Raw genomic sequence first — 16,642 nt, 5'->3', positions numbered from 1 at the left:
TCTCTTGAAGAGTCTGTCTCTGTTTTGCTTGTTAGTTCAGTTTGTTCACTAGGTTCCACATAAAAGTGAAATTATGTGGCATTTGTCTTTCTCTGACTGGCTTATTTCACTGAGCAAAATGTTCTTCAGGTCCATCCATGTGTTGCAAAACATAAAATTTTCTTCTTTTTTACAGCTGTGTAGTATTTCATGGTGTAAATGTCCCATAGTTGTTTTATCTACCAATGGACACTTGGGCTGCTTCCATTATCTTGGTGGTCATAAATAATGTGGCAACAAACTTAGGGTTGTTTATGTTCTTTTGAATTAGTGTTTTGGGTTTCTTTGGATATATTCTCAGAATTGGGGTCACTGAGTCAAAAAACAGATCCCTTTTTAACTTTTTGAGGTATCTCCATACAGCTTTTCCCTAGTAGTATAATATTTGTAATCTGCATTCCCACCAACAGCGCAAAAGAGTTCACCTTTCTCCACATCCTTGCCAGCACTTATTCATTGATTTATTGATGATAGTCATTCTGACCAGTATGAGGTGATAACTCATTGTAGATTTAATTTGTATTTCTCTGATGATTATTGCTGTTGAACATATTTTCATATATTTATTAGCCATCTGTATGTCCTCCATGGAGAGGTGTTTATTCAGATCATTTGCCCATTTTTTAAATGTGATTGTTTGTTTGCTTGTTTGTTTTTTCGGTGTTGAGTTTTGTGAGTTCTTTATAAATTTTGGATATTAACCCCTTATCAGATGTATTAGCAAATATGTTCTCCCATGTAGTGGATGGTCTCTTTTTTTGTTGATGGTTTCTTTTGCTGGGCAAAATATTTTTAGTTTGATGTAGTCCCATTTGTTTACTTTTTTTCTTTTTTTCCTTACCTGATGAGATATATCAGATAAAATATTGCTACAAGCAGTGTCCAAGATATTACTGCTCATGTTCTCTTCTAGGATTTTTATGGTTTTGGGTGTAACATTAAAGTCTTTAGTCCATTTTTAAGTTGTGTGCTATCTAATGTGCTTAGATTACTTTTGATATTCTGGAAAATTTTTTGTTGTCCCTTTTGCTAATAATCATAATTTTAAAAATTGTTTGGTTGCTTAGCATTTTGTTTGTTTTTGTTTTGCTTTTACTTGATTGAAACAAATTCACTTCCAAACTTTTCAGCAGAAGATGCCTGGTTAGCTATACTATTTATGTTTTTAGAGACATCTTTCTGCCTTCTCCAATTTAAACTGATATGTCTCTAAGTAAAAGGTGTGGCATGCATCCCAGCACCTCTTTATACCATAATTCTGAGGATTTTCTTCACATTTATTTTGTGTTGTAGCTACTGTTTCCTAATTTCCCCTCTTCCTTCCATTATCCTCTTCTTTAGGTGCAGAATATCAACAAATAGCTTCCTGAGGCTGAAAATGGAAGATACATATTTTTTGAGAACTTGCATATATAAAACATTTTCATTTTAATGGTATACTTAAATAATAGGTTGCCAAGATCTAGGTAGGAAAATATTTCATTTTAAAATTTGAAGACTTGATGGCAGTACTTCATTGTTTCCTGGCTCTTGAGCCATTCTGATCCTCCATTCATTCTTTGTAATATTTTTTGGGTGGAGGGGTGTCTCAGAATGTCTGAGGATCTCCTATGTGTCTTCATTATCTGGAACCTCAACTGGATATAAATTTTAGACCATTTTCGCCACCACCCAGAATTCCTGTACACTTGAGTAGTCACTGTCTATTCCCTTCTGCTCTGAGCCCCTGGCAGTCACCAATCAATTGTCTGTTTATGGATTTACCTCTTCTGGACACTTCATGTAAGATAAAATCACACAATATATGTCTCCATGATTGATTTCTTTCACTTAGCATATTTTCACAGTTCATCAGTTATAGCATATATTAATACATATATTAATAGCACAACTTTCCATATGCATATTGGCCATTCATACATCTTCTTTGGAGAAATTTTCCTTCAATCCTTTTGTTCATTTTAATTGGATTATTTGTCTTTTAACTGTTTAATTCTAATTTTAAAAATGTATTCTGGATACAACTCTCTTATCAGATATGTAATTTGAAAATATTTCTGCCCTGTCAGTGGTTTTTTTCACTTTCCTAATGATACATGTTGAAAAACAAAAGTATTTAATATTGATGAATTTCAATTTTTCTCTTGGTATTTTGTTGCTTATGCTGTCATGTCTTGCCCTGGCAACATTTGTTGAATAGATTATTCTATCTCCATTGAATTTAATTGGCATCCTTATCACAAATCAATTGACTATACATGTAAGAGGTTATTTCTAGGCTCTCAATTTTATTTCATTAGTTTGCCTTTCTTTATGCCAGTATCATTCTGTCTTAATTACAGTAGCTTTGTAGTACATTTTAAAATCAGGAACAGTGAATCATTCAATCTTGTTCTTCACTTTTGAGTCTAATCTGGGTTCCTTCATTTTTGTATAAATTTTAGGATCAGCTTGTCAATTTCTGTAAAGAAGGCACATGGAATTTTCATAAGCTCTGTTAAATCTGTCAATCAGTTTAGGGAGTATTTCTATTTTAGCTATATTAAATTTTCTGATGCATGAACATAATGTTTCTTTACACTTATTTAGGTCTTTCATTTTTTTTAAATGACATTTGTAGTTTTTAGCAAAAAAAGTAAACTTGTATTTCCTGTGTAAAAAACTAAGTATTTTAGTTTTTGAGCTATTGTAAATAAATTTTCTCAATTTTGTTTGAAATTATCTTTTCAAATAGAAGTGTTTTTACTTTTAAGGGTTCTGTAGATCTGTAGTATCATGTAAAACCAGTTTGAGGGTAATCTCATACATATTAGATTTAAGTGAAATAAGCCACATAGTGAAAGGCATTTACCATATAGTTTCACCTGTAAGTGGACCTTAACAAAACAAACAAATGAGCAAAATAGAACCAGAAACATGGAAATAAAGAACCTGACAGTGACCAGAGGGGTGGGTGGAGGTGGGTAACGTAATGGGAGAAAGAAAGGGAAGGGGAAAGACAAAGAACCTGAATAGAGGACTCATGGGCATGGACAATAGGAGGGGCAATGGGGAAAAAGGCGGGGCAAGTGTAACTGAACAACAGTAAAAGGAAAAACTTCTTAATAAAAAAAATATTAACCTGCTTACCACTGTGAATAGGAGTGTAATGCTGTGTATGGCCCAAAGAAATTGGATGAATATTAAAGAAGCAATATACATATCAAGAAACTTTATTTTTGAGTTGCATTATTGAATTAACTGTGCAATATATACTCATTTATATGTGAATCATATGATTCACAAAATATGATACCCAATTTTGACATTTTAAATACTCAAACTAATTAAGTGCATTTGTTAAATCTAATGATTATATTGATGTTAATAGGTAAAGCTTTATAAAAATACACAGTCTCACTGCAAATGTTTGCATATACAATCTGCTATCACATAAGTCAGATGAAGAGTTGGGTTTTGAATACTGGAGTGGCAAACTAGTCACCAAAAATGGTTATTAATACTATGCTTATTTATAGAGTGACATGAAAAGAACTAATTAAGAATGATATGACTAGACATCAATATTTATTTAATAACAATAATATTTAACAATAATTTTAAAATTTCCCTACATGTATAGTAATCATATTAATGAATCACAATACTATGTGGGGGAAACACTGTAATAGCGGTATTATATTGAGTGAGAATTTTAAAATGAATATTGGAAATGAGTAATTATAATGGGGCCTTTAATTGGAAAATATTCTTGTAGTTCTTTTTTTCTGGAGTTATTAAAACTACATAGAAGAAAATTATTCTATAAAATATCTATTTAAAGCATCACTCTAGGTTGATTGGTCTGGAAAAAGTAAGGATCAAAAAATGTAAGCACACTCAGAAATGTTTTGTTTTGTAGTTATAATAATAACAATTTGACAGCCTACAGAATGAATCACTGTTGGTGAACATTGTCAGGATAGGAGCAGGCTATGCCTTTGTCCCTGGAAGATCTATTTATATAACAATCATCCATTTTTTAGACTATTTATTTTAAATTGAAAACATCCTAATCAGAATAATGTCAAAGGCTAGGATGACACATTTTAAACATTTTTTGATATTGTGAAAGTATTGTTAAAATTTTAAGTACTTATTTTTAGAGATACAAACTGATTTATGTGGGGATAAATTATATGATTGCTGTAACTTTCTTCAAAATAATACTAAAACAGATGAAACAAGATCAGTCATAAATTGGCAAATGTTGACATAGATGATGGGTACATGTAGGTTCATTGTATTATTTTTTCTGCATTTATGCATGTCTGAAATTTCCCATAACAAAATGTTTTAAAAATGCATGGATAAGGCTTCTCTTTGTACTCATTATGAAAGATGGTATTATTTCTACTTAGAAGTGTAAAAGCATTGAGTGATCCTTGTTTATGCTTTGCAGCAAAATTGTGAAAATTAGTTTAACTTACTCTCAAGTAGTATTTTAAATCAACATCTAGCAACATATGTAAAATAAATTATTTGTTTCAAATATTAATCTATTGACAAGATCCTGATTCAAATATGTGCTAACTTCCTTTTTGAGATGGATATAGACTGGTTATCAGACTTCGACTTTGACATCAAAATACAAGATAGTTATACGTAAATAGATTGCTTGGTGAAAATGGGGTTATAAAGAATTAGTATATATAATAAACATATTTACTAAAACATACTTAATGTTTCTCCATTATATTAAAAAAAGCCACATGTATTACTTGAACATATTGTTTTTTTACTTAAAGAAAATTGACAACAATTTAAAAATTGTGATATTTTCTATTATCTTATAACTTTATTTTTTATTTATAGAAATTAGTTTTCTTTAGCTTAGTACAAAGAAAATTGGTAAAGGAAAATTTAATTAGCTAATAATGATAAATATTCTATGTAATAAGGCTCACTTGGTCTAAGTATACTTACCTGTTAACAAGTTAACTGGAAAATAAAGTGTATAGAGAATTAAAGAATTAAACATGTAGTTAGATCAGCTTACCTTTAAGATCTCTACCAATCTTGAAGTTTAATATTTCTGAGGTATTTTTGCTGCCTTCTTTTACAGTAACATTATAAATCTAGAGAAGCCCCAAACAAAATGCAATTTTGGTTTTACAATAATTAGCTTTGAAACATAACCTTCAAAAAAGTATTTTATTATCTTATATGAGTCCATTATGGTGTAAAATCAATAATTTAGCTACTCAGTGGAGCATTTCATTTTTCTCAGTATTTTTGAGAGAAGCCACTATATGGTTCCATTTAACTTTTCTTTCCTACTGGGATCCTATAAGAAAATATAATAACTTTCTAAATCATTAAAACCTAACAGAAAATTAGGGTTATGATAGATTGCTTTTCCTCTGTGGTAACAGCCGGGGTAGATATAATGGTCCTGAGCTCCCTTAAGACACATGAAGTAGCATCTACTTTCTCAAGGGAAGATGTTTGAAATTAAATATATACGAATTCTCTAGTCCACCAAGGGGAGGTTTGACAGCCTTCTGCAAGTGTTGAGCTTGGGGACTATAATTCTCTGCCCTTAACCATTGACTTCACATTCAAGAAAGGAAAGCATTCTTGAGTAATAGGTATATCTATTCATGAGAACAATCTCAGTCACACAGTTCCCAAGGAAAGGCGATCTTTAGAGTGATGAAAGGATATTGCTGACACTAGACACTTTGGGGCATTATTTTGGTGTGTGATAGCTGTCACTGCGTGTGCCTGCTCAGTAAATTATAATAGCTTCCTAGGCTGGTAGTGGTCACAGAGTAAGTAAACTCGATTTGAACTCTATTCATTTTCTATTGCTGCATAACAAATAACTCCAAAATCTACAAATTGAAACATTAGAACTTTTTTTTTTAATCTGACACAGTTTCTGTAGATCAGAAATTCAGGAGCAGGTTAGCCGGGTTATTCTGGTTCGGGGTCCCTCATGACGTAGTTAAAGCATTAGCTGGGGCTGCAATCATCTAAAAGCTTGAATGAGGTCAGACAACTCACTCTTTAGGTGGCTTTCTCCTTTGCATGGCAAGTTGGTGCTGGTTGTTGGCAGGAGGCTCAGTTCCTTTCCATTGGGTTACTTGAGAGTTCTCATGGAGTGACGGATCTGAGAGAGCAAGTCAGAAACCAAAGTGTCTTTTATGACTTAGCATCAGAAATCATATACACGCTCTTCTGGGATATATTGCTGTTTACATTAGTCAGCAGTACTGAAGGTAGGAGAGGACTACATGGGTGTAGGAATTCTAGGAGGTGAGGTTACTGGGGTATGGCAATTCCTCTCTGGGGTATTAATAGAGGTGGTCTTGAGAAGACAAGCTGTTTTGTTGCTGCTCTTGTTGTTTTGTTTTTTTAAACAATCTTTCAGCTCCCAGTTTCTGTGCGTGTTTGTGCAACTGTCTATTTCCAGACCCCAGTACTTCCAAGGTGGCTCCTTATTCCTTAGGGTTTTGCTGGCACGACCTCCCTATCACAAATTCAACAAATATTTGGGGGCAAATTGCATGTCAGTCACTGTTTGTTCATCTCAGTGAAACAAAAAATCACTACTTTCATAGAGTTTACTTTTTCTAGTAGCTGCTTTTCTTAAGATATCTCTTACGATCCATAATTTCTATTTTGTCCTATTAGCATTCTGCCAAAATTACTATGTATCTGATAAAATGAATGTGATATTATGGTTTTTAATAAGAAATATATATTTCATTTTCAACCCTATTTCTGGCACAGAGCTCCTAAAACACTTGGGATTTTCTATGTTAAGAGCATTAAAGGTGTCTTTTGTTTTGTTAATAGGGGACTTTTGGAAAGTCTCTACGTAACTAAGGATGAGGGCTGGTTGCCAGGGGATCAAACCATATGATCAGAGGATTGGAATTCATAATCCTACCCAGACCTTCCTCCTCTCCCCAGGAAGGTGCGAGGGACTGGAGGTTGAATGAATCGCAGATGGCCAATGACTTAATGAATCATTAATCAATATGTAATGAAGCCTCCATAAATAGTGAGGTTGGGAGAGCTCCTGGTTGGTAAGCAGGCAGAGATTTGGGGAGAGTGGTATGCTCAGAGAGTGTGGCAGTTCCTTGCCCTTCCCGCATGCCTTGCCTTATTCATTGCTTCGATCAGGCTGTACCTGAGTTATATCTTTTTATAGTAAACCAGTGATCTTGTAAGTAGCAAGTTAAATGTTTCTCTGAGTTCTGTGAGTGACTCTAGCAAATTAATTGAACACAAGGTGGGGGTTGTTGGAAATCGAGTTTATAACAGGTTGGTCAGAAGTACAGGTGACAGCCTGGATTTATGACTATCCCCTGAAGTTGGAGGGATGTAATCTTACAGGACTGAGCCCTGAACCTGTGGGATCTGATGCTATTTCCAGGTAGATAATGGCAGAATTGAGCTGGCTTGTAAGACAAGAGGCTGGTATCCAAGAATTGCTTGGTGGTATGGGAAACTCCTGCTTCTGCCCCACAAAGGTTGGAATTGGGTCCAGAACCTTTAGTAAACAAATTCGATGTAAGAGGTCACTGAGTGGCAGAATCACCTAAAAATAGCATTTTAATTTTAATAGAGGTATTTTGTGATTTAATCCAAAAGAAGTCCTTAGACAGATACTAACACAAATGGGGGACCGTCTCATTTGCACCGGTTTCACTTCTTTATGTCACATATAAAGACTCCTCTTGTTCAGTGGAGGACATTACCATCCAGCTGTCTCATGCAGCGTGGTGTTTTTCACAGTAAATTTATATACATATATATAAATTCATACATATAAATATATAATATATATTATATATTTAAATAAATATATATATTTAACGCTTAAACAGAGGCAAAAATTAATATAGTTATTACCATAAGTACATGAGGAATGTCAGAGATTAAAGTAGCTCGTTTTGCCATTTCCTTTCAAAATTGATAGTGTGGTTTGAATTTCTGCAAATATAGTATAAAGACTTAGAATATATATGGGAATTTATATATTTTATGTATCTATAATCTCTTAAGCCAATGTTTGAGGGATCCTGGTATTTATACCTGTGATTAGCACTATAACGTCTTTCCTTCTCCCTCTCCCTCTCCCTCTCCCTCTCCCTCTCCCTCTCCCTCTCCCTCTCCCTCTCCCTCTCCCTCTCCCTCTCCCTCTCCCTCTCCCTCTCCCTCTCCCTCTCCCTCTCCTTCTCCCTCTCCCTCTTCTTCTTCTCCTTCTTCTTCTTCTTCTTCTTCTTCTTCTTCTTCTTCTTCTTCTTCTTCTTCTTCTTCTTCTTCTTCCTTTGAGCTTTAAAACTGTTTGGGCCAATAAATCTTCCTGTGAATGTCAGATTAGTCAACATGGAAGAAGTAAATGGAAACTAATGACACTCATCAAGTTGATGATGTGAATGATTTATTGGACCCAATCATTTAACAGTTTCATAAAGTCAGTATCAGGGAAAGAAAGTGGTCTCTTACTATCGTAAACTGCATTTGTACTGTCAACACTCAGTGATTTATTGCAAACCTGGAGCTAGGATTAGGATATTATAAATGGGGGGAAAATGGAAGGCTCATTAGTTTTTTATGCCCGCAGGTGGAAGACATGCAGTGGGCTCACGGAGAACATACTCCGCCGGCGTCCGTCTGCAGCCTGCCGTGCAAGCCCGGGGAGAGGAAGAAAACGGTGAAAGGAGTCCCTTGCTGCTGGCACTGTGAGCGCTGTGAAGGTTACAACTACCAGGTGGATGAGCTCTCCTGTGAACTGTGCCCGTTGGACCAGAGACCAAACATCAACCGCACAGGCTGCCAGCTTATCCCCATCATCAAACTCGAGTGGCATTCTCCGTGGGCTGTGGTGCCTGTGTTTGTTGCAATACTGGGGATCATCGCCACCACCTTTGTGATCGTGACCTTTGTCCGCTACAATGATACTCCTATTGTGAGGGCTTCAGGACGCGAACTTAGTTACGTGCTCCTAACAGGGATTTTCCTCTGTTATTCAATCACCTTTTTAATGATCGCAGCACCAGATACAATCATATGTTCCTTCCGACGGATCTTCCTAGGACTGGGCATGTGTTTCAGCTATGCAGCCCTTCTTACCAAAACAAACCGCATCCACCGAATATTTGAGCAGGGGAAGAAATCCGTGACGGCACCCAAGTTTATCAGCCCCGCATCCCAGCTGGTGATCACCTTCAGCCTCATCTCTATCCAGCTCCTGGGAGTGTGTGTCTGGTTTGCGGTGGACCCTCCGCACATCATCATTGACTACGGAGAACAGCGGACTCTGGACCCAGAGAACGCCAGGGGAGTGCTCAAGTGTGACATTTCTGACCTCTCGCTCATTTGTTCACTGGGGTACAGTATCCTCTTGATGGTCACTTGTACTGTTTACGCCATTAAAACAAGAGGCGTTCCAGAGACTTTCAACGAAGCCAAACCGATCGGATTTACCATGTACACCACCTGCATCATTTGGTTAGCCTTCATTCCCATCTTTTTTGGTACAGCCCAGTCGGCAGAAAAGGTAAGTGCCAGAAAAGTGTTTGTCAACCCTTTCCCAGGATTTAACTTTTTCTTCAAGTTGCTTTCCTGCCTTTCTTTTTGGTTCACTTATATTCTTTCAAGATGATTCAGTCTGTGTTATTCCTGTTTAGAAATACGTTGCCCGCCCCTGCCCCACACTAAATTCCGTCAGGGTCACTTTGTTTTGAATGTGTGTTGACTGAGGCTGATTTCCCAGGAAGAAACTTCCCTGTGTCCTCAGCGGGGCTGGCAATGGCCAGAGCTCACATCCCTTTCTGGGTCTCTCTTGCAAGCTCTCTTCCCTGCTAAAATAACTGTTCTTTTCCAAATGCTGATTAAAAGAAGAAGGAAGGAAGGAAGGGCAAACATGATTCACAGGTAGGAGCTGTCCCAGAGGTACTCCAGTTCCTGACAAATGCCTCTTTTTCTGGTTCCAATGTGATAGTTTTAGTCACAGAAGGAAGTTTTAGAGTAAAACAACAATAAAAAGAAACTGAAGCCCTCTTACTGTTTCTCCTCAACCTCCATTTTTATTGCTTTTCCACACGTGGAGGGTGATGGTGAGGTATTAAAGACAACGATGGACAATTATCCAAAGCAGTTCATAATTTTTTAGAAGATAAGGATCAATGAAATCTCCCCAAAGAATTCTCATTGGTCACTATTAACCTTTTCCACATAAACCACTGAGAGGAAAGAACGTTTCCATGTGAAAGGCAGTGTGGATGGAAATGGACGTGTGTGGCTCTACGCCCAGGGAAGCAGAGAACCAATGTTAACCGTGAATCCCAGGGGCTGGACAGTGTGCTCAGGAAAGGCTGGCTTGGGAAGCAAAAAAGCAAGGCCATCTTTCTACAGTGGATAGCCCTTCAGCTCGATGTGCATATGAGAAAGTTCTCTCCTCAGAAGGAAGACTTAAAGATTGTCCTATCTTCTTCCATCATCAAAATTATGAGGAAATCAAGCTTCCTGGGGGCAATTACATCCCCTCGTCTCTAACATTCCAAGTGAGGTTGTGCATGACTCTTAAAGCCCCAACTAATTCAGAGGAAAAAGTATTCAATAAGGGCATGGAAGGCTCATTAGTATGAGCATCCATCCCTTGCTAGATCGATGTGGCCTGCAACCATGTTTGGATGAAAATGTACTTCAGCAAACTGGTTGCTGAGTAGAGAGAACTCCTGTGGGCTCCAGCCCTCTGACCTTTCCCAACTGGCACGGCCAACAGAGGTCCATGAATATTTGATGTAGGTCCAAGCATATGGCAGGAATAAAGTAAGATGGTTTGGGGCTCTAAACCTCAAAACCAGAAACCATTATATTTTGACATGTTCAGATGAGAATTTATTAGCATCAAATGTGTAAATTTAACTTAGGAAATAATGCGTGAGTTGGAAAATAAGTTTCTGAATGATTATTGGGTTGGTTTTGATATGGTTAATTGAGCTAGTCAAGGCAGAACAATATCTGTCTTATGTGACTGGTTATTAACCTAAACTTAAGTGATACTTGTGTTTGAATCTAGGACTGCCCCTTTTCTATATACTGTTTTATCTTGAGTGAGCCCCAAGTAGTTTATTTTGCTTTTGTGGACAAGAAATATTTAACCAAACAAAACCTTTTGAGTCCTGACATCTAACTTTCTTCTCTTTTTCTATCGATTTCTTTACATTTTAGAAATTACAGCCTACTCAGATTTTTCACATTGTGACTTCCAGTGTTATGGGGAGGTGCAGATACAATGCTAATAAGATTTTTTTCCTATTCATATAAGTCTTTCAGTGCCTAGATATTTAGAATAAATAAAATCATGGTCCTACATCAGACTACTGGAAAGCATCATCGTAGTTAAAACATGCATCATGCTACCAAGTTTTTTAAAGGTAATTGGAAACAAATAATGACCATTGTCTCTCAGAACAAAAACTCTGCAGAGTTGCCGCTGCCCCCGAGGAGCAGCAATAGAGAGAGTAAGAGTTTCAGGATGAAATGGACACATGAAGGTGCCAGGGGAGGAGGCTGCCCAGTCCTGCTGACCCTGCAGGAACGGTCCATCCTTCTTGAAACCTGAGTTCAATGTGTATATTCATAGCTGAAGGTGAATCTGTACCTATAGAGATGGACTGAATGCAGCTAGGCAAAATTACTTTTTGTTTCTTAGCCTTGTGGGATCAAAATAAACCAAAGAAGCACAGTATAAGACAAATTATAACATCTTAATTGGAATGCATTTTGTATTTATTATATGATTACACATGGAAAAGACTAAAGCAATCAATAAGAAACCCTAATTCTAGAAATTTTCAGAATATTATAGTCCTCAAATTGTTTAGCTAGTCTGGGAGTTGCTGAATTTTGAGCAGCTGCACATCAAGAGAGATTATAAGTAGCTAAGATTTTGCTACTGAAGTGCTTTATATAATACACCTATGTGTCATCCTAACACTTCATACTAAAATTTGCTACCTGCTATTCTCTGTCAAAGTATTATTTGTAACAATACACAAAATGTTTTAGAATGATTATTTTCTCACATTGCTAAAATTACACATATATTAAAAGTGAATAAAACTTTTATTCTGTAAAGGAGGGCTTTAAATAAGTTTCATTGACTTTGGAGGATGAAAGATTTGATCAGTCTTCCATTCTCACTTAGCCAATTAACCTCACCATTACCATCTTAAAGTGTTTGCAACAGCTAGGCAGCCCGCATGTATATTAATTCAGCAGATCCTTATTGAGCATTGTGTCCAACATTGTTCTAATTATCAAGCCCATGTCAGTCTGCTTTCCCTGAGACTTTCTTGTAAGGCCCAGTCTGGCTCCCAGCCGATGCAGCCTGATGTCTGCCAGCACCAGCAAGGTGCCAGCAACAAGGGCAAGAGAAGATAGTGAGGAGTCAGATCTGAGATGAAAAAGCAAAAATGAGAGCTATGCGTACTGTAACTATACATCAGTGGCATCAAATTTATAGCAAGGAAGACAGCAGAAGAGCAAAATTCCTTCTAGAATATATTTAATTATGCTTCTTAGAGGAATGTCTACAGAGGAAAACTTCTCTAACCACAAAGGTCTCACTGAAATTACAAGAGAACTGGGAATACAAAGTAAAATTAATTGAATAATTTTGACAGATGATTCAGAAAACCTCTGAGTAGAATCAAGGTATAAAGGGACATTAGTAATATTCACAAAGATAGACAGCTCTTTCTGTCTTCATTTAATGATAAAATTTTTTTAAATTGTTAAGAAAATTACAGATATTCCCCACCCCGCCTTTGCCCTCCTCCCTCCAGTCCCCACCCTCTCTCTTAACCACATTGTTCCTGTGTCCATGGGTTATGCACATATGCATATATGTTCTTTGGCTAATCCTTTCCAGACCACCTCCACCCACCTTCCTTCTGAGATCGGTCAACCTGTCCCATGTATCCATGCCTCTGGTTTTATTTATTTATTTTAAAGATTTTATTTATTTATTTTGAGAGAGAGGGAAAGGGAGGCAGAAAGAGAGGGGAACATCAATGTGTGGTTGCCTCTTGCACGCCCCCTACTGGGGACCTGGTGTGCAACCCAGGCATGTGCCCTGACTGGGAATTGAACCGGCAACCCTTTGGTTCATAGGCTGGTGCTCAATCCACTGAGTTACACCAGCCAGGGCTCTGGTTTTATTTTGTTCATCAGTTTGTTTTGCTCATTAAATTCCACATATGAGCGAGATCATATGATATTTATCTTTCTCTGACTGACTTATTTTTGCTTAGCATAATATTCTCCAGGCCCATCCATACTGTCACAAATGGTAAGAGTTCCTCCTTTTTTACAGCCATGTGGAATTCCACTGTGTAAATGTACCACAGCTTTTTTAACCACTCATCTACTGATGCACACTTGGGCTATTGTAAATAACACCGTCATGAACAGAAAGGTGCATATATTCTTTTGATTAGTGTTTCTAGAATCTTAGGATATATTCCCAGAAGTGGAATTGCTGAGTCATAAGGCAGTTCCATTCTTAATTTTTTGAGGACCCTCCATGCTGCTTCTCACAGTGGCTGCACCAGTCTGCATTCCCACCAACAGTGCACTAGGGTCCCCCTTTCTCCACGTTCTCGCCAGCACCTGTTTGCTGATTTATTGATGATAGCCATTCTGGCGGGTGTGAAGTGATATCTCATTGTAGTTTTAATTTGCATCTCTCTGATGGTTAGTGACGTTGAGCATTTTTTCTTATGTCTATTGATCATTTGTCTATATGTCCTCTTTGAAGAAATGTCTGTTCAGACCCTTTGGCCATTTTTAAATTAGATTGTTTTTAATTCCTGCATATTCCTTTTTTCCCCCCAGAATTTGAAATCAAGATGAATCATGTATATTTCAATAGACCTTAATGACATCATTAATTACCTCTTTGCTTACTGCTATATTCTACTAGGTCATCATATAAGTGCACTTTTTCTTTTCATGTAGAAAAATGGTGTGAAGGAAAGGTGAGCATCCTGAGGCATGGACATGGACTAACACTTGCATAATTGTGCTGAAAAGACAAAAGATTAAAATTTGATTAATGTAATAGGAAAAAAGTCATCAGGGATGGTTAGGGTCTTTTTGTGATGACAAAAAATATCCCTTAAATACATGTTTTACCATCTATAATTGGTCTCATAAAACCAAGCTTATCAGCCTAGGGTTATGACATAGCCAAGCTCCGATGAGCACGGTGCTTCAAACACAGTGTCAGATAGAAACGAAATAAAACACCTCAAAATGGAAAAGAAAATAAAACTTAACAATGTCAAAGCCCTGCTATGTCCCCAGCCAGCCTCTCCTTCACACCCTCTGGGTGAGCCATGCAGCACCTATCCAGCAGCTCAAGTCAGGAACCTGGGAGTCATCTTAGACTCCTCCCTCTACTCAGTCACACTGCTTTATTTCCTCCTCTAATCTTTACATGCAACCTTTTATAAATTCACAGTGGGTAAGCAGTGTCTGTCGGATGTACGAGTATATCTGAATTAACATGTCTCTTACTATAGAGTCCTTTATGTTACTACATCCTGAATAAATACGCATTGAATAAGTGAATGGAGTGCCTTGCACAATAATCATATACTAATAGAAATGCTTATTTATGATTTAAATTAAATTATGGCATAATGGGGAGTTTATATAGACATCTCATTGTGATCCTCATTACATTTTTTTCTGAAAAATGATATCTCATTTAAATAATGGGCCATGTACATTTATTTTTAAAATTTTGTCATCACTTATTCTGAAGTAGGGCTGCTAAATATTTAGGGAGAAGTGCAAAACAGAACTATTATAGTTGTCTTTAATTCTATCTAAAATACATAAAGCAAAGGAAAATTAATCTGGTTATCTAATTTTATAATATCCTCCCTCCCTTGTTCTTTCACTACATCTGACTATGGAAGGCCAGAAGGGTGTAGGAACACAGAAACGGAGGAGTGGAGTCAGGAGGAACATGGGCTCTAGAGTGGAAGGGCTTGGGATCAATGCTGGCTCTGCTAAACAAGCTGAGAAAAAGGAACCAATATAAAGCAATCACCTGTGATTGGCTCTCAGCCCTATTCTCAAGCTAGAGAGGATTGGAGTTCATATCATCTAGGAAAGGGCAGGAAGGTGATTGACTTCAAATTAAAAAACAAACAAACCAACAAATAAAACCCCCTCCTCATGTCTCATTATGTTGTATTTGTATAGTAGACCTCATGGTAATTTGGCATATCAGTCATGAGCCTGTTGAGAACACAATAAGCAATCGATAAATGTTGGCCATTTTTCCTGTAAGGCTATTTTTCATGAGGGCAGAGACCTTATTTCATTTGCTCACCATTTCATTTTTGGGACCTAGCATGAAACCAGACAGGAATACCTTCTCAAAAACACACTTGTTTAATGACTGAATTAAATTAAATTAATTTAAATTTAATTTTCAAATTTATCCACATAATTCCCTCAATTTATTCAGCCATTTAGACCATGTCCGTGCAGCATCCCACTGGAAGTGTAATTGCAAACAACGGGGCTTCTCTGAGGGTGTGGATCGTGCAGATTACAGCAGCTAAAGAGGGAGTCAGGGCTGTAGGAGTAGGAGAAAGAGAAAGAGAGTTCTTCCTAAATATATATATAGCTGCCTTCACATACTTAGCAGAAAATACTGGAAGAAGCAAAATGTGATCAGAAAGCAGTTGCTGAAATATTTCAGTTAACATTTTACAATCGAATAACTCTAACAAGTGTTGTAACAGAGATAGTTCTGAAAATAATAAAAAGAAAACTCCTGCTTTTTAAGTAATAGTCCAGATGAGAAAAGAACAGCCTGAGCGAACTGGAGTAAGAGTGTCAACATGACCTAGATAACAGTGGAAGTAATTTACAGAACAGATCAGACGAGAGGTGATTTCCAGCCACTCCTGCCTCCGAACATTTCTTTACTTCCTTAGAGTGGGGGTGGGTGGGTGGGGATAAAGATGATTATCAATAGCCGATTTGTGTGTTTGTAATTGTTGTAAACTGTATAGCATTTTCTTTCCTTGTCAGCTTATAGTCATTTGAAGCTGATCTTTTTGAAGGTTTCACAATGTCCCGTTATAGTTATAGAACTATTTTAGATATTGGGGTAGATAGGATCTGGGCAAGATTCATCATACCAGACTGTTGCAATCAACTCTAGAAGGGAAAGACCAAATTTAAAAAAGAAAAAATGACAGGAAAATAAAAAGAAATCTCATTTATGCACTCAGTTAAAATGACATGCTTGTGAAGATATAGAAGAAAAAAGTGAAACAAAAAGATTTTAGTGCACAGTGTAAGCAAGCGTGTTAATTAGCTCTCTTAGGGAATGTTGCCTTAGCTAAACTTATTATTTTGTTTCCAGTATATAGTGACATATATTACCACTATAGAAAATTACCAATTTACACATTTAGGGCAACTTTTTTTGGGATTGTCTATCTCCTTTGACAACACAAAGACATGTTTGCTCAGTAAGCTTTGCTTAGACTCCATGATCTTTCATTCT

At 36.8% G+C, this 16,642-nt stretch overlaps 1 protein-coding gene across 1 annotated transcript in view; it reads left to right on the top strand.

Annotated features, from left to right (window-relative positions):
* The window catches only part of GRM8 (glutamate metabotropic receptor 8), an 823,740-nt gene that overhangs the window by 719,365 nt on the left and 87,733 nt on the right, over window positions 1-16,642 (top strand). Inside the window, exon 9 of the mRNA XM_054564284.1 lies at window positions 8,660-9,595. Coding sequence (XP_054420259.1) covers window positions 8,660-9,595 — 936 coding nt within the window. The remainder of the gene's footprint in view (window positions 1-8,659; window positions 9,596-16,642) is intronic.

This window comes from Pteronotus mesoamericanus, unplaced genomic scaffold, assembly GCF_021234165.1.
Source record: "Pteronotus mesoamericanus isolate MK-2021 breed Mesoamerican mustached bat unplaced genomic scaffold, CSHL_Meso_final scaffold_85, whole genome shotgun sequence".
In the NCBI taxonomy this organism is placed as follows: Eukaryota; Metazoa; Chordata; class Mammalia; order Chiroptera; family Mormoopidae; genus Pteronotus; species Pteronotus mesoamericanus.
The sequence above is the reverse complement of the archived record's forward strand: the minus strand, read 5'-3'. Positions and strand labels throughout refer to the sequence as shown.